The sequence below is a fragment of the Episyrphus balteatus genome, chromosome 3 (genome assembly GCF_945859705.1).
Source record: "Episyrphus balteatus chromosome 3, idEpiBalt1.1, whole genome shotgun sequence".
NCBI classification, from domain to species: Eukaryota; Metazoa; Arthropoda; class Insecta; order Diptera; family Syrphidae; genus Episyrphus; species Episyrphus balteatus.
The window spans coordinates 112,594,482-112,621,002 of record NC_079136.1 but is presented as its reverse complement, the minus strand read 5'-3'; the positions used below and the strand labels follow the sequence as shown (position 1 = coordinate 112,621,002).

The 26,521-nt window shown below is 30.8% G+C and overlaps 2 protein-coding genes across 2 annotated transcripts in view; one reads left to right on the top strand and one right to left on the bottom strand.

Annotated features, from left to right (window-relative positions):
- LOC129916502 (lachesin) overlaps positions 1 to 26,521 on the bottom strand; it is a 133,648-nt gene that overhangs the window by 54,349 nt on the left and 52,778 nt on the right. The window lies entirely within an intron of this gene.
- Positions 24,106 to 25,634, top strand: LOC129916506 (uncharacterized). Its single transcript, XM_055996508.1, has 3 exons — positions 24,106 to 24,528; positions 25,246 to 25,511; positions 25,569 to 25,634. The coding sequence occupies exons 1-3, from the start codon at positions 24,409 to 24,411 to the stop codon at positions 25,621 to 25,623; spliced, it is 441 nt and encodes a 146-aa protein (XP_055852483.1). The 5' UTR covers positions 24,106 to 24,408; the 3' UTR covers positions 25,624 to 25,634.

Below are 26,521 nucleotides of genomic sequence, written 5' to 3'. Positions count from 1 at the left end.
AGGATTCGAGTTCAGCACACCGAAAACCTTCAGAAAAGTATATTTTTGTTTCGGCAACAAAACCCTTGTAAACCAGTGTTATTAACGGCTTTCTATATCCTTTTATAATTTGCAATTATATTTTAATTGCTTTAATACGGGCACCTTAACTAAAAAAACAGATAGTCAAATTTCGAATAAAATCAATTTGAAGTAAATTTGGCGTCATGAACCAGAAACCAGACCTATCTTTCTATATGTTTTTGGGACCGCTGAATCCGATTTTCAAGTCCGTTTTGCCCGGTCACCCTTCAGTTTTGAGAAAAATGCAAAAAACTCCAAAAAAGTCATAAAAATTCAAACAAAATGCACTCACAGCTCAAAACTGGAGGGTGATGGGGCCAAACGGACTTCAAATTCGGATTCAGCGTGCCCAAAAACATATAGAAAGATAGGTCTGGTTTCTGGTTCATGACACTTTTTTTTTTTGTGTGCCGGTGTTATTATTGTAGAACTTTGCTACATAAGATGAATACAAATATTTTAAACCAACGCAGAAAAAAAAAAAAGTTGACCATATCTAGACAAAATTTTTCTTTTTCCTTTGATACAAATTTATGATTCGTATAAAAAAATGGCTCCTTATACTAAAACAGTTCCCTCAGATTTTTTCCAAAATCAATACAATATTTACTCTTCTCTATAGATACCTTCTACAAAAACGGTTCTACTCCTCTTTTTCGATTTAACAAAAAGCATCTACAAAAATAACACCAAAACACACACTTAACAAACAATCCAATTGTATGCTGTCAAAAACATCAATAAACACCTGTCAACCAGCTGACATTTTCCTGTCATCGATTTAATGTCATAATTTCTGACATTAAATAAACACATTGGTATCTTGGGATTCAATTTTTTTTTTGTTTTCTACTGTAACTTTAAAAAAAACGAGAAGAAGAAATAAAAAAGCCAAAAGAACAAGGTAAACAGACATCAAAACACTAAAAAACAAAAAACAAAAAAACATATCACGTTCAATCTAACCATGCACCCAGCCCCAGCATCACCGCATGCCAAACAAATAAACAACAATACTTTCTGTCCGCACTGACATTTGTTTTTCTTGAAGTTGTTTTCATGTTTTTATTTTTTTTTTTTTTTTTTCAGAAGAAAAAAAAAAACAAAAAAAAAGAAATACAAAAAACACAAGTGCAGCTTCGGAGTCAAAATGCAGCTGGTATTTTTATTGCAGAATCTTTGCTCGAACCAAAGACTCCCCATATCGTCTCTATATATATTTTTCAGCTTCGAAGTCTAATTGAAATATCTTTTCCTTGTTTGGCTCTCGCGTCTGGCCCTTAAAATCTATACCGTCCCATGCGGCACAGGCCAGAAGCTCCATAAAGCATCATTCCTTGGATAAACATTGAAAACAAAATAAATCTTCCTCAACACACAGTTTGCCAGCTATCCCCTTTTTCGAAACTTTTTTACCTTTTAAAAGGCGAGCTAAGGAGTAGATGTTTCGATAATAATCATCATCATTTCTTTAGATTGTCCCATTCAGCCGTATATTGCCTCCTACTCCTCCTCATCATCATCATCTAGGGTATTAGACAACAATGCACTCCAATGTCTTATGTCGTAGATAAAATTTTCAAGACCGAAGTCTTCTCCAGAGATAATCCACAAACAAAAGCATTGCAGGAAAAAAAAAACTAAACAAACAAACTCCCTAAAGAAGTTCTTTTTCTTTCCGTGCGTCGTCGTCGTCATCGTTCCCCGGTCTCATTCCCATTTCCTCGGCCATCCAAGACAATATCTAAACTCTAAAGCCAAAGTGACTTCGGCTCCCATACCCATTGGGGAATTAACACACAGAGCAAAGAAAAAGATTCCAGGCTTCGTTGTCTAGGGGACTCTAAAAATAGTTAACGTCATGATTCGGGGAATGTGCAGTATTTTCTTGGTGTACTAACGCTGGGCACTCAATACTCTGCCGGTGCATTTGGCTTTTGGCATTCCTCTCGGGGATAGCGGAATGGTGCTGGGCTGGCTGTTGAGTTGGGATACCCCAAATTGAATAGAAAAATATCACCCTCTTTGGTGATTTTTCGAGTGCAGCTGTTGCCGAAAAACGCTCTCTCTGAAAAATTGTCCTTGCTGCTGGATGCACGTAGAATAATGCGCGTAGCGCGTAATGGAAATCGTGATTCCGTGCAGCAAAAGTACGCGTGGTAATTATTTGCATGCGGTTTTGTGTTTTCCTAGTGACGACAACGACCGGGAATTATTTTTGTCAGTGATGCGTACTTCGAACGTGTGTGTTATTATAACACTACACAAACCTACGTATACAGCACACTTTTGTCCCTAGAGAAAGACACAGACAGCAGTATAGGGGTGGTAGGAGTGGGAAGGGGCAGTGGGGGCAGTAGAAATAACGAGGGTGTTGTATAATATTGATGTGTCGTGCCCAATTGATGATGATGCCGATGGAACACGATTTATTATCGTACGCTGAGTTTCATTTGTTTCATTTGGTTGATTTTGTATTTCGAGTGTGTGAAGGAAATTGTTGTTGTTTTTGTTAACAAAAAAAAATTCAAAATACCAAAATGACAAAATCAAACACATCCCTTTTCTTCCACCTTGCAAATACAGTCAGACTGATGACAAACACACACACACACACAGATATACTCAGGGATGTGTTATCCCTGGCGTGTTTTGATTGATTTGAAACCGTGTGATGGCTGTCAGAGTTCCAATATTATTAGGAAATATGTGCGGTTTCGAAACGAGCGAATCAATATTTAACGAAAATCTCTAATTTTTCCAATACTGTGTATGTGTGTCTTTTTGCCACCAATCGCTTTATTTTCATTCCTGAAATGACATAACCTGGTTGATGGAATTAGGTATTTGAATTATAAGTCTATCGAACCAATTCCAATGTTAGTTATGGATGGGGGAAATCATGTTCGTTATTTCTGCATGAGGTCACATGTTTCTGTGAATTGCTGTGCTTACCAAAATTTCTGACAAAATTTTTTAAAGCCAAAAATATTTGTGATCACACGAAGAAGATATTAGCTGAGTGTGATTTGGATATTAAATTTAATTTATATTTTATTTTAATTTAAAGGGTAAATATTTTGAAAGAAGAAAGCAGTCTTTTAAAAGAAAGGTACCCGAGTGGCACACATTTGAATTTTTCAACCAAAGAGCAACAAAACATGTTACACGGATGTTTTCTTGATACAACTGAGTTACGGGTACTTATGATTAAGAGTTTCTAGGAATTTCTCTTATTTTTTCCAAAAAAAAAACCTTTAATACATTTGAGTAACTGTGTAATTTGTTACATATCGCTCGTTGAGAAAAATATTGTCACAACTTTAAAAGTGTCGATTTTGAATTAAGTCGATATTCATGTTTGCATGGTCAAGTTCAACATTCGTATCTAATAGCGTCACTCTATCTGCAAAACTTGCCGCTAAAGAGCAAAAGTGTCGTTATCAATTTCATCAGTTTTATATGTAAAAGATTTATGATTTTCTTATTTTGCTTCCCCTGAAAAATCGTGTTTTTTGAGTTGTGAGACTATTTTTCACAACGTGCGATAGGTATGAGCACCCATTACCTACTTTTAACAAAAAATTAGCTAAGGGAAACCAGAACTGCGTCCTTAAAATATGTAAACCAAACAAGCCATTTGTCCACTCAAAATTTTCGTTTGTTAAAACGAAAAAAAAATTTAGAGCAAAACCTTTTGTTTTTATAGAAAGTCTGAAAAATTAAAAACACTCCAAAACCCTCAAATTTTGTTTTCGGGATTTTGGAAAAAAAACTTTTATTTTTGTATAAAAAATTTGTTTTTTTGCATATTTCCTAATTGGAGAGTGGACAAACGATGATGATTTTTGTATTCGACAAGTGTTCATTCCAAAAAGAAGAGGAGAAGATTTCATAATCAGGGAGTCAAGGGCAAAAGGATGAGGCTTATTTCAAGCGGTTACCCTAAATATAAAATGCTCACAAATATACGCATCTTTTGGTCCGTCAAGATGATTGGGTGCGGGTACTAAGTCATCGGTACTGGGAGTAATTGTATCATTCTGTGAATAAGTTTGTAAGTTTTTATCAACAAGCTATTTTAAATGTTGAATAAACCGTTTTCTATCTATTTAAATGTTAATTAAAATAGAGAAATTAATTTAAAATACCCTTATAATCATTCAAAAATTAACATTCTCATAGTTTTATCTAAAAATGAGTTATTAGTTATTACATAGAGAAAAGGAACTCATTCAGAACATTTTTTTGTTTTCTAATTTTATAAATTCTTCAGAAGCTAAAGTACTAATCAATCATTGCAACATTCTCAAAATGCCCTTTTTCTAATAAAAATCCCCTTCATCCAGACACTCACTAATGGAAAACAAATAAAAATCTAAAAATGTATCAAAAAAATACCAAAAATTCTTCTAATTTCAAAATATTTTATCTTTAAACTGAAACCTATTTATGTTGTCTCGTCTCGCCTAGGGCTGCCACTACTGCCGCGCCACCGTCAATCATATTCAAACATACCTATAAGAGTTTCAATTTAATGACTTGACTGCTGCGTGCCATTTCATTCATATTTTCACGTTCGTTTTAAAGCCATAAAAAATAACCTTTTAAAATATTGATATATTCCCTCTCGATATAAAATGTTTTTTAAGTGATTTAATTGAAAGTCAAGAGGGGATGCTTCAATTATTTGCAACAGGCCTTTTGATATTTATTCCAATATATACAGATTTATAGGTTTGTATACAATGTACGAGTGCACACACATACAAACATACAATACAAACCACCTATTTTTTAATCGATTACACATTGATGTATGTATGCGGCTGGGGAATGTTAATTACTTTTGCTGACATGATGCCCATTATTGCTGTGGTATCTGTAAATGGATCAGAGTTTAATTATTATAACTTGCTTCCTGCTGATGCTAGCATTTAACTGTAATGATTGGCTTGCAGAATGAAGGAAGATGTACTGAATTTAAAGTGGCGCCCAATGTGGGGGTATATTTGAACAAGTAGAAATGTTTAAATTCCCTAAGGTAGTGTAAATTCTAAAACTATTTGAAAAATACTGCCAAAAGCATCAAATGTGTTTCATAAAAATGATGTAAACACCATAGAAACAAATATTCACGTTTTAGAAAAAAATAAAAAAAAAAAAATAGCCTCACAACAAAATTCCTAAACAAAAATCAAAAACTATACCCAACACCCGGCGCGCAACATGGCATGTTGAATATGTCCTTATGTTCCGTTCTAAAACAAATAAAACGAACAAAAAAAAATATCTAAAAAAAATATATATAACCTAAACAAGAAAAAAATATCCCTGAAACTGTAACAGACATTATCAAAGATTCATCTTCTTACCCGCTGCCGCCGCCACTAAGCAACATCCGTACAGCCTCGTCCCATTGGAATGACAGTGAAAAACATATGCACAACTCATTTGGTGTATTTTTTTTGTCTTTGGAAAATATATGTACAGTTGGAGTTGGAAAATGTATAAAAACGTGTATATGAGGAATGGCACGGAATGGCAATGGAATTGGATATGATATCATGAATCATCCCCTGGGGGTGTTGTATAGTTCTATTTTTTATCCTTTCTCTAGTGGCAAGCCGTCGCCACTGACACCCCTTTGGGGATTTTGTTTTTGCCTTCCGATTTTATTCAAATTTTATTTTGCTTTTTTTTTTGTTCGTTTTTTTTTTTTTTTTTATTTTTTGCTTCGCTATTTCCGTAACCGGTTCCTTTTCAGCCATTACTTTACAATTTGTATGTGGATGGTGTGAAAGTTGTTAGTCTCTTTTTTTTTTGTTCAGTTTTTTCCAATCATTTTTGGTGTGGTTTTTCTGACATATGTGCCTCTCTTGTATGACCACAAAATGGGAAAGTGTCTTTTCCAGATTGTATAACAAAAGGACGAGACATATTTTGGTTCGATTAAACAAAGAAACTAGGGAATATCCTACACAGAGACAAAATGTTGGGGATTAAAAATTTAAAGTTAATAAAAAGTGAATATGTTTCGTGTAGCATGAACATTAAAAAAAATGGTTTAAATTGTGTTGGACTTTAGCAAAAAATGCTTAAATATGTTAAATCATAAGGAAACACAACAAAACTTTTGACTTTTTGAGCTGCAATAAGGATTTAGTTTGTCGATGCTGAAACAATTGGTACAGTATCTGAGTGAACTCCAGGCAATAAAATTAAGTCCAGCTAAATTTTTCTCAAGTACAATAAATAGTCAAGAAATAATTTGTTCTGCAGACCCAGACAAAAGGTACCTAGCTATTTTACCTGTTTTACGGCTCCCGGAAATTACGCCAGTTTTTTTTTTTTTTTGAAAAAAGGCCAAAAAATTATTCATACAAATTCTGGCTTCTTTTTCCTATAGGAAAAGAAGTGTAGGTAAAAATGTCTGGGAATCTTTTCAGAATTCTTGCCTCTTATGCCAGAAAATTTCTGATGTTTTTTCTTTTCATTTTGCTGGCCATATTTCAATTTTGTTTTCCGACTCTTTTTCAATACCTGTATGGTAGAATTTGTAATTTCTGCTTTATTTTCGAAATTATTTTCAGGTTTTTTTTTTCAATTTCTGTTCTCATCGCTATTATTTATAACACAGCGGTACATTGTCTTAAACGACGTAAAAAGCATTTTTTTAATATGTTTTTAAAATTAATGTTAAAAATACAAAAATAAACAGAAATTTATTTAAGCTAACTAAGTTTCAGAGAATTTAATGCAGTTTTCAAATCTGCTCTTAATTTTTTTGTACATCAACTCAACACGTACCTGAGATATTGATGTTCAAGATCAAAAGTACGATTTTTCATTTGAAGACTATATTGGTTTAAAAAAAAAATCACACAACAAAAAAAATCTTTTTAAAGCTAAAAAGTAGTCTAACTGAAATTTAACTTTGTTTAAACAAAAAAAAAATTCCCACTCTTTTTCAGACTAAAAACCAACACAAAAATGTTGTATTTTTTTGTCATAAAATACTTTTAATTTTTGCGTAGCAACTGCCCATTATTTTTTGTTGTGTGTTAAAAAATTTGTAAACAAAAATATGTAGCTTACACATATCGTCGGTCTCATGAGAAAACCTCGTAACTCCCAAACTCAAAATTTTACAGGAGAGACGAAAGAATAAACAAACAATAGAGTAGTTGGGAAGAAACGCGCTGTGCAAAATTTGAATTTAAATCTATTTAGAGTTTTCGGAATGACCCCCAATTTTCTGGGTTGCTCCGCTGACATATTTTCTAAAGAATGGCATTCAAAAGTCATTTTTGAAAAAAAGTGGAGTTACGAGGTTTTCTTATGAGACCGACGATATGCTTTTTTTCTTCGAAAATCACTAAAAAAATCAAACTTTTTGTTGTTCCCTTAGTTTTTTGGTCTAGTGTATCTGTGTATGTATGATCAAGCCCTCAATTTGTCTACGGTTTGTATGTTTACATTTTCTAATTAATATGGTAAGTGTATTTTTTTAATTTTTTAGTTTCAATAAAATTAAAATTTTCTTCGATAAAAGTTTCAACTTTATATTTTACAATTTAAGAACTTTTTTCTCTCAGTGTACAACAGAAGGTATTTAAATGAAGGGCTCTTTGTGAGCTTTGTCTCCTAAGGCAGTTTCATTTTTTGTTGTTGTGGAAAAGACAGATTATATATTGGACTGTATGACTTTCAAATAATAATAACGTAACTATATTTGACATTTTTGAAGAATGTAAAAGACACACTGTGTGGGAATAATCTTGATGGTCTTTTTATAAAGAAACTGCTTTTTATTTTTTTATTTTTCAATGAGAAATATTTATGATGTCTGAAGTAGGTTACCAGCCAATTGGAAATATTCAAAATATTTGGAGTGAGTGAGATATTATGATGAATTGGTTTGAAAATCGATGATAAATGTTTTTTTTTTTCTTCGAAAATTTGATTTATCGTTTTCTCAGCGAAAATATTTGTTGATCTGACATTTGAAAGGGTTTTAACATCTGTTTCGAAAAGCAACAAAAAAAGGATAGGATTTCAAAAGAATCAACAAAACTTAGGTTACTGATGGTGAAAATATGTAAGGTTATAAAAATGATTTCAAATTTACTTAAGAAAATCCGTCCTGTAATAATTTTTGTGAAAAATTCTTTGCATATCTTTTTCAAATGAAAGCTTGCAAAATTAATTTTAAAAAGGTTCAATAAGTGAAAGAATCGTCCAGTAACTTCGAATGTATTAAGGAATAAGTAGATAAGGAAGATTTTTGGAAGTTGATGTTGGAGGTTTTAAGGGGAACTGGGAACCAAAACACTGTAGACATTTATGAAATTTCGTGGAAATGTTGCATATTTGACTTAAAATCAAGTAGGTATCAAACTTTCCAAGTGAATAATTTCGTCGCTGTAGTAGTAGTTCTAATACCTTGTAACCTAGAAAAGTTTTTTTTTCAGGTGAGGCAAAAACCTTAGTTTGAAATGTATGAGAATCAATACAAATGATCTGGCTTTGATTAAGCGAAGCTCTGAAAATATCGATGTTAGACAAACAATATAGTTGCATCATTTGTCCAAAATCGCCTTTTTTGGGTTACGAGGTATTAAAACTACAGCAACGATTTGTTTTTAAATTTTGTTTCCTTATATGGAGTTTTCACAGCTGTAACGGACCAAGTAAAAAAAGAATATAATCCAAATCTAGTGCCAAAATCTACGCAAGGTTTGACTCTACTTTAGTAGACTTTTTTATTAGTTTGATCCAAAAGTGTTACGACTCAAATTGTCATTTGTTCGAAAAAAATATACACCAAAACTTTTGGTATTTTTTTTTAATGAAATGTGGAAAATAAACCAGAATTTATTAATTTTCAGGGTCTTTTTCCCAAATTATATGCGGAAACTAAGACCGAATGTATTATTTTCAGGCCTAGTTTCCATATCATTTTCGGCTCTTTTTTCATAGCTGCCTGGCACAATTTCCAATATTTCTGCCTTGTTCCCTCATATTTTTCTGGGACATTTTCCAATTTTCACAAAAAGAAATAATCTGGCGGCTCCTGGAAAATACGCCATAGGAAATAATACCAGATTTTTTTTTGGAAAAAAAGCCAAAAAAATTCTTCATACAAAATCTGGCTTTTTTTCCTAGGCAAAAAATGCAAAAATTTTCTTAGGTTATTTCCAGAATTTCCGGTAGGTATTTTTTCCCAAAAAAAAATCTTTTTCTAAACATGGAAAAAGAGAGAGAAAAAAAATTGGAAAAAAAGCCAGAAAATATCTGGCGTTACTTCCTTCTTTGTTTTGGAAGAAGAGCCAGACAACTGTTTTTACATAAATATGGTAACATAAATTAATGTTCCAGTTTTTATTACATAACGTTAGTATGGTTGAGTACCAAAAAAAGGCAAAATTATAAAAAAAAACATTTGTTTTTGCTGAATTTTGAGTCAACAAATTAAGGCGCGGCCTGCTGCCGTTTTTCACCAAAAGAAATATTCTGACGTTTTTTCTTATGAGCAAATCTGGAGTTTGTTTAAAAAAAAATTTTGGAGCAATTTCCGGGAGCCGAAAAAAATTTTGAAGTCTGGCTTATTGATGTCTTTATTTGTTGGAGTCCTATTCGTGAGGAACATTTTGAATTAAATAAAAATCTCTTTTAAAGTCTCTGTTAAGCAGAGATACCCAAAAGAGATGAGAAACTTCTGACGTCATACGGGTTTGCCTACAAGCTCCGGCAGACATTTTTGGATAAGTATGCGTGAAAAATAGGATATTTTTGGCTAAGTATGCGTAAAAACACTGTGATTCTGATTACACTGTGTGTGTTTTTCACATTTATTCACGAATACAAAAGAAATTACAACAACACGAAATAAACAAATGGGTTTTGCGGGGTAAAACGTACGAAAGTTTCCCATCTCCTTTGTGTATCTCTGGTGTTAAGAAGATGTTAAACTTACTATTTTAAATAAAAATATACAGACTGCTAAAACACCGTCTTTTCTACTTTCACGAGTGGGGCAGAAAAAAGAAGTGATTTTTAGGCCATGTATGTTCTTAACCTATGTCAATAAATTTTAAATTTGTATTTAAATTGTTTATTTTCTTAGAAAAAAAATCATTGATTTTATAATATACCTAAAGCGAATTAACATTAAAATGAAATTCTTAACAAACTCAAAACTTTTATATAAAATGCTTATGAAAAAAGTTGTTGGGACCCAAGTTATAAATTTTAGATAAATCATTTTGAGTAATATAGTTTAAGGAATTCCGTTTTGAAAATTTAGTTCAAAATAATTAGATTCCAAAAAATTTCCAGTTATAGAATAAAGAAATATTAAAAAAAACACATTTTAAATAACAAAAAAAAATTCCCCAAAAATAAATATCTTACATATACTAGGATATTTCTGAACTAGCACTGCTAGCTAAATAATCTCCATTATACTGCTTACATAGATTTTCATCACTTTTTATTAGGAAAAAAAAAAGATATAAACAACTTAAGCACCAGTTAATCCTGCAAACCTTACCTACATTAAATACTTTCACTTACAAAAGCAACATTCCTTTCATCATGATTTGAATGTTTCAACCATTAAATGGAATTACTCCAAAGTGTTAGTTTCCAGTAAAATAAATGTCTTATTATGAATTTTGTTATCTAAAAATTATTCCTTAAACAAATTATGATTACATCACAAATTGTCATGTTATCTAAACTTAACGTTCATAAAATAAAAATTAAATACTATCTCTTCAAATATAACTATCGAACCAAAGATAAATAGAGCAAGATAGTATATAGATACATTTATATAAACATGCTCAATGAAATCACTAACATTTGATTGAAAAATTGATTCCTAAAACAAACACAGACAAATAATATCCTCAATTGTATCCTATTTCCTGCCACATTTGCATGCTGACTTAATATAGTCATAGCTTGATTTCACTATACAACATCAACCCCCTTTACCCACCCCAACTCTGTTCGTCCATTCAAAAACGATAAAACCCAATGACAAGCTATGAAAATAAACACAAATGTAGATATAAGCCCCTTCGACTGGTCTCCCTCTATATACCCACGAACTCCTGATCCAATTTCATCGGTTAAAGACCACAAAAGAGAGATATAGGCAGGACACTGTGTGTAGGCCAGATTGACCCCAAAGGATCTCTCCTTTTATATCTATGGTGGACTATGTTTGGGGATATGGTGATGGTCGTGTAGCTTAAATCCGAGACAGGGAAGGACACTCTCGACAACGTCATGGGAATACTAAAAATAATAACTACCGAGACAACTCGTATCTGTTTTGTCCTTTTTTTTCCTCATTGGGGGTCCATCATCTGAAGACTATCCTTATACTCAAGTTCTCACATAGCCAAGGCTAAAGGTAAGGAAAAGGACGATACGCAAACGATGAGGATTGTATAACAGAGTGGTTGACGAGGATGATGACGAAGTAGCCGGCCGGTGAGTGGGCGACACAGGACAAAGACTAGAGAAAAAAAATATGATTCTGTTATGTGATTTAAAAATATATATAAAAATATAAAACTCTACCTATCTCCACATCGAAGCCACGTGAATAACCAAAGTTTCAGTTTTTTCTTTTTTTTCTGCTTAAAACTGCTGAAGCTTGATTTCTTTATTCTTCAGTTCTTTGGTTCCTGAGAGTGATTTCTTGAGTCCTTTATTCTTGCAGGAGGTTTTTTTTTTTTTTTTTTTTTGTATTGTTTATTCTTTTTTGTTCACATAATTCTTCATATTTCTTTCATCATTCATTCATATTATAGTTTTTTTTTTTATTCTGATACTATCCCATTTTCAAATTGCATTTATTAGGGCAGGTTACAGATGTAACAAAAAATATAGATCTTAAAATTAATGTAACAGTGACTGTAAATTTCTTCGTATTTAAGTAAGTGGAAAAGTACACAAAATAATAACATAATTATTTGTTAGGTTTTTATATAAAAATTATAAATGGAAACATAGGTATATATGTTTCCAGAAAGCGGCGGCGTCTGAAATCTAAACTGATATTGGCCATAAAATATGTATTGTTTTTTTATGTCCAGTTACCAGTACTTGTCTATCAACTCATCCAAGCTTAATTCATCATTCCATAAAGAATGGGTTGCGTTAGCAACATGTAACTGCAATCAAGGGGCAATGTAGTACCCAGCCAAGTTCCCTTTCAACTATGGCATCACACCCTTAATTAAAGGAAGCAACCCAAAAATTACAAAATCTCTAACTGACTGACCGATCATCAGAATTATAGAGAACTTCCCGTTGTCGTAGATATTTTTACTTGCTCTATAGGGAAAGTATTGGTTTCGTGTCTAAAAAAAAATTGAGGTTGTATTCAAAACCAATGGAGAACAGTGGCGTATTGTGGGGGGGGGCTCAGGGGGCTCAAGCCCCCCCCTCCCCCCCCCCCAAGTCTTAAGATCACGTTTTTATTTAGCTGATTTCATCATAATGTACATGATTAACTAAAACTTGTTCGTAAATCTTAGAGATTTAGAGGCAGCACAGATGCTCGAGCTCCCTCCAAATTCTGAAATGGCTGTTTGGGTTTGTTTGAGTAAGAGCCTTAGCTGACGATGAGGATTGTGATAATTTTTTTTTCGGATTTCAGTCCAATTCCGAATTCTTTAGATAATTTTTTTTAGTATTTTGACGTCCAATTACATCACCGTTAAATTTTTGCAAAACTTCTTATGCAATCTCAAAACGCCGTATTTGTTCAAATATTTACTTTTTTTTAATAATATTTTTCTCAAAGATATTGTATTGGAAATAGAAATTTTTGATATCTCAAAATCTAAGTGGTCAACAGGTTTCTTTAAGAAAATTGCAGTATTGCGCTTCCGATTTGGATTAAAGAGCAACATATTACGAAAAAACATATATATTTCGGATCAAAAAGAATTTTCGGATCAGAAGTAATTTCACTTTAGAAACAAAATAAAAATGGAAGATCCTTCAGTTTTGACAGTAAGAAGCAATTTCGAAGTTTTCGAAACCGATCGAAATGAAGAATATTGATATTTCATTTCACGTGAAATTGATAAGTGATTTGAATTCACTTTCGTTCGAATTGCGGAACATGATCGTATATAACGAAAATATTGATAAGTATAGCCCAAACACTCTTGACGTGATATAAATTAATCTGTAAACAGTTTTGGATTCAGCACATAACAAAGTTCGAACGAAATAAAGAGTTTTTTTTTAAGGATGACTCAACTCCTTGCTGTTTGTGTAAAATGTTTGCGACACAAGAACTTTGAAAAAAACACTAGGTACTCTGAATGTGAAAGGAGGAGACAGTAGTACGAATCTGTCGAGAGCACTATAATGCAACTAGGTATACCACTTTCAGTACCGCAGCACAGCGTTTAACTCTCGATCAAAGATTAATAAAAAGAAATGAAAATTTTTTCGCACATTTACCCTCTAAAAAATTTTTGAAAAATTTTCCAGCCCCCTCCAAAATTTTTTCTGGATACGCCACTGATGGAGAATTCCAAAAAAGTGGGTCTCGCAATTCCGTCCGTACGTCTGTGCGTCCATCTGTACACATATCCACAAATTTTAAAATTTTACGTTGTTTAGGAAATATATTGAAAAAAAAAACAAAAAGGGGGCTTTTGCACCTCTATCATCAATTTCCACTCCCTCATTTAATAGCACTTCACGGTTTTTTCTTTTTTTTATAACCCTTTCCTGCAATAAAAACCTTTGAACGTCTAAGTTCCTTATTACCATGTTTTTTTCGACATAATCAAAAGCCTATCTTGAAAAGTGGCGTATTGAGGGGGGGGGGGGGGGGTCCGGCAAACACCTCTTAGATCATTTTCTTAAAGCCCCCTCCAAAATTTTTTCTGGATACGCCACTGATGGAGAATTCCAAAAAAGTGGGTCTCGCAATTCCGTCCGTACGTCTGTGCGTCCATCTGTACACATATCCACAAATTTTAAAATTTTACGTTGTTTAGGAAATATATTGAAAAAAAAAAACAAAAAGAGGCTTTTGCACCTCTATCATCAATTTCCACTCCCTCATTTAATAGCACTTCACGGTTTTATCTTTTTTTTATAACCCTTTCCTGCAATAAAAACCTTTGAACGTCTAAGTTCCTTATTACCATGTTTTTTTCGACATAATCAAAAGCCTATCTTGAAAAGTGGCGTATTGAGGGGGGGGGGGGGGGGGGGTCCGGCAAACACCTCTTAGATCATTTTCTTAAAAATCATTTTTGAAAAAAGAAAATAAATAAAAGTATTGAAATGTGTTCTTTAAAAAAGAGTCGATGCATTTTTGATCACTCAACTGAACTAAATGTATTTACTTGTACTATCTTTCAGCTTTAACATTCCTTGTAACTTTCGCCATAAAAGCAAGTACGTGTGTACCTATGTATGTGTGATCGAGTCGTGAATTTTGTTTAAAAAGTTTAAAGAATTATCCAAAATTTGTAAATCGGTTCCAGATGATTTCATTGAACGGATTGCATCTAAAAACCCGATTACAATTTTTTCAGTTGAAGATCTGGAAATATTTAAAATTTTCCATTCAATTAAAAATATATATAAAATTATTTGAGTTCAATGCTGCGAATCATTGCAGAGAACGTTTTATTTTCTTATTAAATCCAATCTTGGAACACTTTAAGTTCCTCGAAAAAGAATAGGTAATTAACATAAATCATTTGAATAACGATTTTAGTCACACTAATTCATCAGAATTGGCAACATCTTGATTTCTACATTATTTTTTAAGTTTTGATGAAAGAGCTGTATTGATTATTATTTTATTTCAATACACCGAAAAAAAACCAATATCAATTTAACATTTTTTAAATATCAGCAAAAAATGCTCTATAAAATGTGTTTTATGAAACAAATATTTTTATTATCAGGATGATATTTAAATGTCAAATTTTTGAATTTTTTTTTTTGATATTTTATTATCAATTTTTCATATCAATTTCTCATTCCAAATTATTGAAAAATATTAAATAAAAAACTCTTAATGTGTACTAATTTAAAGGCGATTTGTGTTTTTTCGAAGTAAAATGTATATGATTTACTGATAAAATTTGATCGGCAATAAGATTTTACTTCACATGGTTTGGGAGAAAATAACAAAACAATTATATCACCTATACCTAATAGAAAAAATAATATCACCACTATTTAAAAAGAATATTCACTTTCAGTAATGTTTTGTTTGATTTTAAAGAAAAAAGAAAGAAAATACCTACTTAAAATAATAAAAATAATAAAAACCCAAGTAACAATTTCAAACCTCGGTTACAAAATAACCAAAGTTATAAAATAACTGCAAATAACCGCGGTCATAAAGCGGCTATAAACGGGTTGTTAAAAGTCTGTGGTTAATTTTAGGTTAGAAAAAAAACCCAGTATTTTCGAAGGTTTGTTTTGGGTTAAAATTATACGTAAAATAAACTTTTTAGTCATAAATTAGTTTAAAAAATTCCATTTTTAAACTAAGGAAATGTTTTGGCTATTTATTTACTTTTATTAAACCCTGGTTACATTCTTGTTATTTTTTCAACCCAATTTTTTTGGTTAAATTATAACCTCAGTTTGAAGTTGGTTTTAAAATAACCAAATTTCTTCAAAAGTTTCGGAAAAGTATTTAAATAACTCGTTTTTGACACAAAGTCATAAATAAGTTTTTAAATAACTTCTAGTTTTGTGTTTTAAGGGTTAAAAAATAACCAAATTTTGACTCCAAGTTTGAAGTAAGTATTTTAATAACTTTTTTTTCGCACAAAAAGTTTTTTTAAGTTAGAATTTAACCAAATCTGATCCCAAAGTTTTAAGTAAGTATTTTAATAACTCTTTTTTTACCCAAAAAGTTATTTATAGGTTATAAATTAACCAAATTTTATCTATAGTTTGAAACGAGTTTTTAAATTACTCACTTTAAGATGGAAGTTGTTTAAATCCTAAGTTTAAGGTGAGTTTCTAATTAACTTCTTTATTTTTGTCTTTTATGGGCTAAAAAATAACCAAATTTTCATTACAAGTTTCAAGTAAGTATTTAAATAACTCCTTTTTTACACAAAAAGCTATTTATAGACTAGAAATTAACCAAATTCGACCTTAAGTTTGAAACGAGATTTTAAATTACTGACTTTTTACCATTAAAGTTGTTTATTGGTTTAAAATTAACCCATTATAAATCTTAAGTTCAAGGTGAGTTTCTAATTAACTTCTTTATTTTTGTCTTTTATGGGCTAAAAAATAACCAAATTTTCATTACAAGTTTTAAGTAAGTATTTAAATAACTCCTTTTTTACACAAAAAGCTATTTATAGACTAGAAATTAACCAAATTTGACCTTAAGTTTGAAACGAGATTTTAAATTACTGACTTTTTACCATGAAAGTTGTTTATTGGTTTAAAATTAACCCATTATAAATCTTAAGTTTAAGGTGAGTTTCTAATTAACTTCTTTATTTTTGTCTTTTATGGGCTAAAAAATAACCAAATTTTCATTACAAGTTTTAAGTAAGTATTTAAATAACTCCTTTTTTACACAAAAAGCTATTTATAGACTAGAAATTAACCAAATTTGACCTTAAGTTTGAAACGAGATTTTAAATTACTGACTTTTTACCATGAAAGTTGTTTATTGGTTTAAAATTAACCCATTATAAATCTTAAGTTTAAGGTGAGTTTCTAATTAACTTCTTTATTTTTGTCTTTTATGGGCTAAAAAATAACCAAATTTTCATTACAAGTTTTAAGTAAGTATTTAAATAACTCCTTTTTTACACAAAAAGCTATTTATAGACTAGAAATTAACCAAATTTGACCTTAAGTTTGAAACGAGATTTTAAATTACTGACTTTTTACCATTAAAGTTGTTTATTGGTTTAAAATTAATCCATTATAAATCCTAAGCTTAAAGTAAGATTTTAAATAACTACTATAAGTACGTATAAGTTTTTAATCAACTCGTTATTTACCTTTTAACAACCCTGGCAATTTTTCAACTAAGTTCAAACCCAATTTCAACTAACCAACAACTCTCCACACATACACATTCACCATACTCGAGCGTCGCGCGTCGCCCATCATATTTTTGTCTCTCATTTTTCTCAGATCTCTCAGTATTCTTTTGTGGCTGGTGGTAACAAGTTATTGTGCGCGAAAGTTATTGTGAAAAAATATAAATTAAATTTAAAAAAATATCTGTCTGTGAAAAATTATTAAGAGGTAAGTTATTTGTTATAATTATTTTAAATATATAATTTATTTTAAATATTGTTATTTGTTTATAATTTATTTTAACCCTTTGCTTCCTAGTGGTTTCAGCATGATACCACCTATTAATTACTTTGTTAGTTTTTTTTTTACTACAAAATGGACTTTTCCTTTTGTACTCTCAGCTCAAAACATTCCTTATACAATGTTATTACTAGTACAATCATTAGTTTTTTCATTTTAGTGTGTTGTTAGAAAATATCAAAACTTTTTTTAAAGATATTTGTATTTTTTTCCGGGAGCAAAGGGTTAAATATTAAATATTGTTTAATAAATAACTTCAGAGTATGAAAAATAACTTCTGAGTTTGAAAAATATCTTCTGAGTTTGGAAAATAACTTCTGAGTTTGAAAAATATCTTTTGAGTTTGGAAAATAACTTCTGAGTTTGAAAAATATCTTCTGAGTTTAGAAAATAACTTCTGAGTTTGAAAAATATCTTCTGAGTTTAGAAAATAACTTCTGAGTTTGAAAAATATCTTCTGAGTTTAGAAAATAACTTCTGAGTTTGAAAAATATCTTCTGAGTTTGGAAAATAACTTGAGAGTAGGCATACAGATAACTTAGCGCGTCTTTTCATTTGTCTTTCTCATTCCGCGTTATTATCCCAAGCTTGACTGTTGATAAAATCACTGTAATAAAAATGTATTCTATCATTAAAAATAAAATTTGTAGTAGAACTACTTTTAAAAGAAAAGTTAAAAAAATAATATTAGAAATGCGTGAAAAAGAAAGAATTAAAAATCTTGAACAAGTTTTTCTTAGCAAGAGGTTATTTGAAGTGCAGCAACACCTTTCGGAAAATGAAATAAGTGCTAATTGTGAACAAGGTTTTTCTAACACGAAATTTGAAGAGTTGCAACACCTATCGAATATTATTTCTGAACATGAAAGTGACAGTGAAAATTCTGGAAACAATTGTGTCGCTGTCTCAACTAATTTTGAAGCTATTCCAGAAAATTTAAAAAAAAACTTAGTATTGTGGGCTATTCAGCATAACATATCGAATATTTGCTTGCGTGATTTGCTTAACATTTTGCATAATTCTCATCCTTATTTGCCATTAGACCCTCGAACATTATTACAAACTCGCGTTTCCCTTGAGAAAATTTTTATCGAAGTTCCACCTGGTAGATACTGGCATTTCGGTTTGGTTCGCGCTCTTACTAAGGTTTTTGAAAGTGTTCAGACATGTCAAACAGTAATATTCTTGGACTTTAATATTGATGGGATTCCTGTTAGCAAAAGTTCAAAGGGCCAATTTTGGCCTATTTTGTGTTCACCAGATGGTTTTCGTGTGCCGCCGCTAGTAATAGGTGTTTACTACGGAATGGCAAAACCTTCAAGTGTTAATGAATTTCTGCGATTATTTCTTGAGGAGGCTGTTAACATTGATGATTTGAACATTGGTTCCAAAAAAATAAGTTTTAAAATCAGGAATTTCATCTGTGACGCCCCCGCTCGTTCTTATTTAAAAGGAATCAAAGGGCATAATGGTTATTTTGCTTGTGAAAGATGTAATGTAGAAGGGGATTATAATTACAAATCTCACCAAATGTGTTTTCCAAACTTATCAAAATCACTTCGCACGAATGATTCTTTCCGGGCTGGGATACACGAAGATCATCATACGCAACCATCTCCATTAGAAAAACTTCCAATAGATATTATTATGAATTTTCCTCCAGATTACATGCACTTGTTGTGCTTAGGTGTCATGAAAAAATTGTTGGTTACATGGATTAAGAATAGAACCCTTAAAACAAAATTCTCGGCAAAAAACATTGAGAGAATCTCTAAGACCTTAGTATCACTACGAAAATATGTTCCATGCGACTTCAATAGAACACCTCGTGGACTTGATGTGATAAGCTTTTGGAAGGCCACTGAATTTCGTATGTTTTTGTTGTACTTAGGTCCGGTTGTTTTGCAAAATGAAACTCATGAAGAAGTATATGCCAATTTTATGGAACTACACTGTGCTGTTTCAATATGTTTAAGTAAAAATAAACAAGTTTTTGTTGATGTCGCACAGAGTCTGTTCAAATCATTCATATATAACTTTTCTAATATCTATGGAGCTGAAAACATAAGTTATAACGTTCACAATTTATATCATGTCGTAGATGATGTTAAATACCATGGACCTTTAGATAATATAAGTGCTTTCAAATATGAAAATCGTTTACAATATTTAAAACGTCGAATAAGATCTGGAAACAGACCCCTGGAACAAATTGCAAATAGGATTATCGAAGATTTTGAGAATGTAGATCTAATTGATGTAGATGAAAACAAAACTCCTATGCTTTATATGAAAGATAGGAATAAAATATGCAAAATTAAACACTGTGTTGGAATCTATAAAGCAATTCAGCTTCAACATTTTGTTTTGAAGTCGCCACTTGCAGATAGTTACTTCTTAACAAACTCAGAAGAAATTGTTAGAATGGAGTTTGCAACATATCGACATGGCATTCCAGTTATCTATGGTTCAAGCTTAAAACAAAAACAAAATTTTTACGAAAAACCGTTCTATTCTAAATTTTTAAGCGTTTATAAATCAAATGAAGAAGAAAATTTGCCTAATTTTTATAACATAGAAAATATTTCCTCTAAATTTTTCAAAATAACTTTACCAAACACTGAATCTGTTTTTTTTTCCATTAGTACATTGTTAATCAAAATGTATTGTGTTGTGGAGACGCTCGAAGATGAAGGGAAGTTCGTGACGGCAGTTCCCAAAAATTGGGTCATCGATGGAACGAAGCTATTATGGCCAAAGTCCAAGAAAGATTCCATTTGCGGTCGGAAAAATTGCATCACAGCATCGGATGATTGGCAAAGCATAGCATGCAAATTAATATTTGATGACATCGGTAAGATACAAGTTTAACTACATCTTTTTTATTTTATTTTTATTAAGTTCACTTAGACCACTTTTCTCCAAGTAAAATTTTATTCGTATCTAAACTTAAAGCAGTTTATCCTGGGGGCCTATTTTTGACAGCTTAGTTACGTTAATTTTGATACACTTTAGGTCCCCTTTCATATACTTAAAGTAATCGCGGTTATGACCTTTCAATATGTAAAAAAAAAGTTTTTTCCTCAAAAAATTACATACATTACTGAACGTAGGGATAAATAAAACTCTTAAACATTAGAAAATCCTATGTATTTCTCATATATCAGCAGCGTACTTGGCTTTAGAGCTTGACCCTAATAAAAAAAAAAAAACACAACGCACGGTCTAATGTACACATATAGTGGAGTAACTAAAGCTCAAAAATTGGCAATATTAGGGAACCCGGCCGAACAGCTTAGATTTTGATGATCTTTTTTTCAAAGGTCTTAAATTGTTAGGGAACTGAAATCAATTGATATTAGTAAAAACAGCGGTCCCGATGGCATTCCACCATTGTTCCTCCGTAACACTGCTGATAAAATTGCTGAACCCTTACTTAAACTGTTCAATCATTCACTTTCTAGCGGCATTTTTCCTAATACTTGGCGAAATTCATTTTTAATACCAATTTTTAAAAACGGTGATAGGTCAAATATACAAAATTATCGCGGAATTGCAATACTGTCGTCTATTCCCAAGTTATTTGAAAAAATGGTTACTGATAAGCTTAGTTTAGCACTTAAGTCGGCCATTAGTGAGCATCAACATGAATTCTTTAAGGGTAGATCCACAACCACCAATTTAGCTGATTATACATCCCATATTCTTTTAGAAATGGAGAAGGGCAACCAGGTTGATGCAATCTACACCGACTTTAGCAAAGCTTTCGACAGAGTGGACCATTGCTTACTTCTTCTAAAGTTAAAAAAAACATGGTATTCATTCAACTTTGTTAAATTGGATTGCGTCCTATTTATCTAACAGAACACAGTGTGTTAGGTTTTGTGATGTTATATCTCGTGAAATATATGTAACTTCGGGAGTACCTCAGGGCAGCCATCTTGGGCCTCTACTTTTTTTGGTTTTCATTAATGACTTGCCCTCATTGTTGAAAGGATGTAGATACCTTTTATATGCCGACGATCTAAAGTTGTTTCAAAATGTTAATGCTGATGTTGATGGTTTTTTGTTACAGGAATGTCTAAACACACTTGTAAGTTGGTGTAAAATGAATGGAATGTCACTTAATGTTTATAAGTGTAACGTTATTTCGTTCTTAAGGAAAAAAAATCCAATAATTTTCAACTACACCATTGTTGGACAGATATTGGTTCGAAAGGAAGAAATAAAAGACCTTGGCATTATTGTAGACAAAAAACTCACTTTTAAAGAACAAATTGACAAAATACACTCTAAAAGTATGTGTATGCTAGGGTTTGTTAAAAGAAGATCAATTGAATTCAATGACCCTTATATCACTAAAGCAATTTACTGTTCTTTGGTCCGCCCTTTGTTAGAGTATTGTAGTGTTATTTGGTCTCCTTTTTATGATATTGATGTTAAAAAACTTGAATCTGTCCAAAAGCAATTTTTGCTGTTTGCATTAAGAGGTCTTGGATGGAGCACTGAGTCGTATGTGCTACCTCGATACTCTCATCGTCTAAGGCTCATTGATATGTGTAGTCTTGCTAATCGAAGGAAGTTATCAGAGGCTCTATTCGCGTTTGATCTTCTCAAAGAAAATATTGAATCCTCGTACTTATGTTCTAAAATTACAATCAATTCTAATGTGCGCACTCTAAGACATACCAGATTTTTAAAGGAAACATTTTCAAAGACTAATTATGCCTCCCATGAATCATTTAATAGATGTTCAAAAACTTTTAATAAATACTCTGACCTGTTCTCATTTGACATAAGTAGAGAATGCTTTAAGAAAAAAATCTTGCAAAAAATGATAGATGAAGAATCTTCGTGATACGTTGCCTTTGTCGTTTTTCTATTTTCATTGTTTAAAGTCAATAATTTCATATACCTAGTTATTCGTTTTCTTAGTAATTTAAAAATGTATTAACAATTTATTTCATCTCATTTATATTTTAATTTATTTTCAAATCTTATTTATATTCTTGTTATCTATATACATAATGTATGTTGTTATTTATCTTTTTTTTTAATTTTGTAATTTAAAAACAAATTTTTGTACCTTTTGTTGTCTCATTTTGACAAAATATATATAAACTAAACTAAAAATACTTTAAATTTGGCGGTGTTGCCGTTTTAATTTTTTACTTATTCAAATTTTTTAAATTTAATTGAAGATTTTTTTTTAAATTAAATTTTTTTTGAACAAAACCAATTTTTTTTGCTTAAATTTCATAAAACAAATGATAGCAAAGATTCTCTAGGTTATTTAAGGAAAAAAAATATAAGGGAGTAAGGACAATCTTCCATCGTTTAAGAGATAAATGCAATTTTCTCATGATCTGACTTCAAACACAAAAAAAAAATTTGAAAACAACGGCAACACCTACAACATTTAAATATACATTTTTAAAAAGCTAGAAACTTAGTCATATTTGTAAAATTAAAATAAAGTTAATTGAATTAAGAGCTTTTGAAAGAATGGTATCTGAACTCAGATTTTTGAAAAAAAAAATTATTGAAAAAATTTTAAGATGTCGTTTTTTAAACTTTTTCGTAATATAAAATGCATTTATTTTCAAATTTTTCTGGCCACATTTATTACGATTTGAAATTATAAAAGAAAATGTCAATATGTATTACGGTTTATGAAAAAAATTAAAAAGTATTTCATTTTCGAAGAACTTTTTTTAATAGAAGTTTTGAAAAAAAATATTACTTATTTGTTTTTTAAAGTTCAACATCTAAATATAAAGTCATTTTTTCTTCAGTCAATAGCCCTTATTGTTGAAAGTTAAATAGAAAAATTTAAAGTTCTTATTTACCAAAGTCTTTGAGAAAATTAATTATTTCAAAGCAAAAATTCAGTTTTTATCAAAAAAAAAACCATTGAAATTGATTTTTTTTTCAAAAACTCTTGATTAAATTTAGTGCATTTAAATTTAGGAGATAAGAATGAGCTTCTGGCTTTTTAAAAGTCAGATTATGAGAAAATTGCATTTATCTCTTAAACGATGGAAGATTGTCCCTTACTCCCTTATATTTTTTTTTCCTTAAATAACCTCGAGAATCTATTGCTATCATTTGTTTTATGAAATTTAATTGTAATTTTAAAAAACAATACGGCAACATCGGCAATTTTTAATCTATAGACTTTAAAGCATTTTTAATTACCTACGTTTGAAAAAAAATCGTCAAAATCTGAGCTGTTCGGCCGGTCTTAAGCCGCTTCACCTTTTGAACAAATATTTTCTTGTATCCCTTTCATGCCACTTATATTTACGACAAAACATGTATTTCCTTTTAAGGTTCCTGGGAGGAAGCAGTTCAGAAGGAAAAGGATGCCGAGTATTTGTCTTCTTCTGAAGAAAATACGGAAGAAGTGACCATCGACACCAATTCTTCGGAATACATGACAGATATGAACAAATTGATGTCAACTTTGATTCCTAATTCTGGTAAGTTTAAAATGTATAAACATGGGAACAAAGTTACTAATTTTGTCATACTTACTTCTAATTTTCAAGACGTTTCCTCGTTCACCCCCCCAACTGAAGATGTTACCATCACTAATGTCATTTCCGAGTTATACACGTATGAAGGTAAAAAATGTATTTTAGCACTAGTACAATTATCAAAGTCGTTTTTAAACTCCAGCTTATCTTAGACTGGGGTTTATCCAATGTTATTTGAATAGGATAAACCCCAGTCCCTCTTAGTAACAGCTGAGATAGCATATTAGTTCTTTCACTAACCGTATTACTTTTTTTGTATTTTACTATAACTCTTATTTTTAATTGTTTATAGGCCCCAGCACCAGTACCCAATTCAAGGAACTGTCGTCCAAAATAGACGAAATTTTGGAAAGACAGCGTTCCACTGAGGTGAAGGTGCAGGCCATGCAAGGAATGCTGGAGGCATTCATGGCGTCCAAAATTGCAAAAGAGAATGCAGAGGAAGTGGATGAGGAACTGCGACTGGATGAAATTTTCCCACTTACCTCTGTCCAACAAATTGAGGAAATCGAGGAAAAACTCCATCAAAATGCAGCATTCAAAAAAAAAATTGGTAAGTATCAAAATATACGAAATATGCAATTTTCTTACAATCCGACTTCAAACACAAAAAAAAATATTTAGAAAACAACGGCAACACCTACAATATTTTAAAATACATTTTTACAAAGCCAGAAGCTTATCTTAAATTTAAATTCACTAAATTTAATTAAGAGTTTTTGAAAAAATGGTCCTCAAACTCAGAATTAAAAAAAAATTTATTAAAAAAATTAAAAATGACTTTTTTCCAAACTTTTTCTAATAAATATTATCAGTTGAATTCCGAAGCAGAAAAGGTAATATATATCACACTTTTGAAAAAACAATTAAAAATAACTTCAATTTCAATTGGTTTTTTTGATAAAAACTGAATTTTTGCATCGAAATAATTAATTTTCTCAAAGACTTTGGTAAATAAGAACTTTAAATTTTTGCTATTTAACTTTCAACAGTAAGGGTTATTAAATAAATAAAAAATAATTTTATGTTTAGATGTTGAACTTTGAAAAAAAAATAAGATACATTTTTTTTCAAAACTTTTATTAAAAAAAGTTCTTCGAAAATGAAATTCTTTTTAATTTTTTTCATAAACCGTAATACATATTGACATTTTCTTTTATAATTTCAAATCATAATAAATGCGGCCAAAAATATTTGAAAATAAATGCATTTTATATTACGAAAAAGTTTAAAAAACGACATCTTAAAACATATTTTTGTTTTCTTTCAGGTCCGTAAGTTGAGCTCATATGGGGGGGTCAACGGAATGAAAACGATCCGCACTATTTGCAAGTGCATTTTTACGGATCCACTACTGGCAGAACATTCTTGGCTGGGGACTAATGCCAAAAAAAGTTTCAGCCAATACAAATTCCTGTATAAAACTATATTGGAAGCGGTCCGATCAAGGTACCCCACTTATAGTGAAGCTGAGGGTGCTTCATTTTTTAAAGGCTTTTTGAAGCAAGCCCCATTTCGAATGGGAAAACCGTCCACGTAAGTTAAAAAATAAAATTATAATCAACATTTAAGTTAACATTTTTCTCTTTACAGAAATACCAGTTCCAACACCAGCTCCTCTGCCTCTGACGGGCAATCCACAACATAATTAAGTTAAGCTATTTTTTATTTTTAGTTTTAGTTTTACTTTTACTTTAAGTTTTAGTTTTAGTTTAAGTTTTAGTTTTAGTTTTAGTTTTAGTTTTAGTTTTAGTTTTAGTTTTACTTCATTAAATAATGTTTCACTAAACTTAAATTTCAGCGTTCTTATTTCAAATATTAAATTTTCAGCTGGGAAGAATCTTATGGTTTGCAGCATGTTGGTAAGCAAACATTTTATAGGTTTTTTAAAATCTGTAAATAACCGGTTATAAAAAAGCTGTGAAGTAACGTTTATTACAGGTTTTATAAGAACCTGTACGAAGTTATTTACAGGTTTTATAGAAACCTATAGGTAAGCGGTTATAAAAAAAACCCGTCAAATAACGTTTGTTATAGGTTTTATAAAAACCTGTACAACGTTTATTACAGGTTTTAAAAAAACTGGAAGAAAACGGTTATAAAAAAACCGTTAAATAACGTTTATTACAGGTTTTATAGAAACCTATAGGTAAGCGGTTATAAAAAAACCGTCAAATAACGTTTGTTATAGGTTTTATAAAAACCTGTACAACGTTTATTACAGGTTTTAAAAAAACTGGAAGAAAACGGTTATAAAAAAACCGTCAAATAACGTTTATTAGAGGTTTTATAAAAACCTATAGGTAAGAGGTTATAAAAAAACCCGTAAATTAACGTTTAATACAGGTTTTAAAAGAACTTGTTATATTACAGGTTTCAAAAAAACCTGTAATAACGTTAATTACAGGTTTTATAATAACCGTAGTAAAACGGTTATAAAAAAAACCGTCAAATAACTCAGTACAGGTTTTTTTTAAACTGTATAATAACGGTTTGTAAACGGTTATAAAATAGCCGTAAATGGTTTATTTCAAGTTTTTCTTTAA

Coding starts and splice junctions, on each gene's coding strand:
- LOC129916506 (XM_055996508.1), top strand. CDS start 24,409: ATGCAGAGGAAGTGGATGAGGAACTGCGACTGGATGAAATTTTCCCAC. Junction 24,529..25,245: donor AGCATTCAAAAAAAAAATTG/GTAAGTATCAAA, acceptor GTTTTCTTTCAG/GTCCGTAAGTTGAGCTCATA. Junction 25,512..25,568: donor CGAATGGGAAAACCGTCCAC/GTAAGTTAAAAA, acceptor TTCTCTTTACAG/AAATACCAGTTCCAACACCA.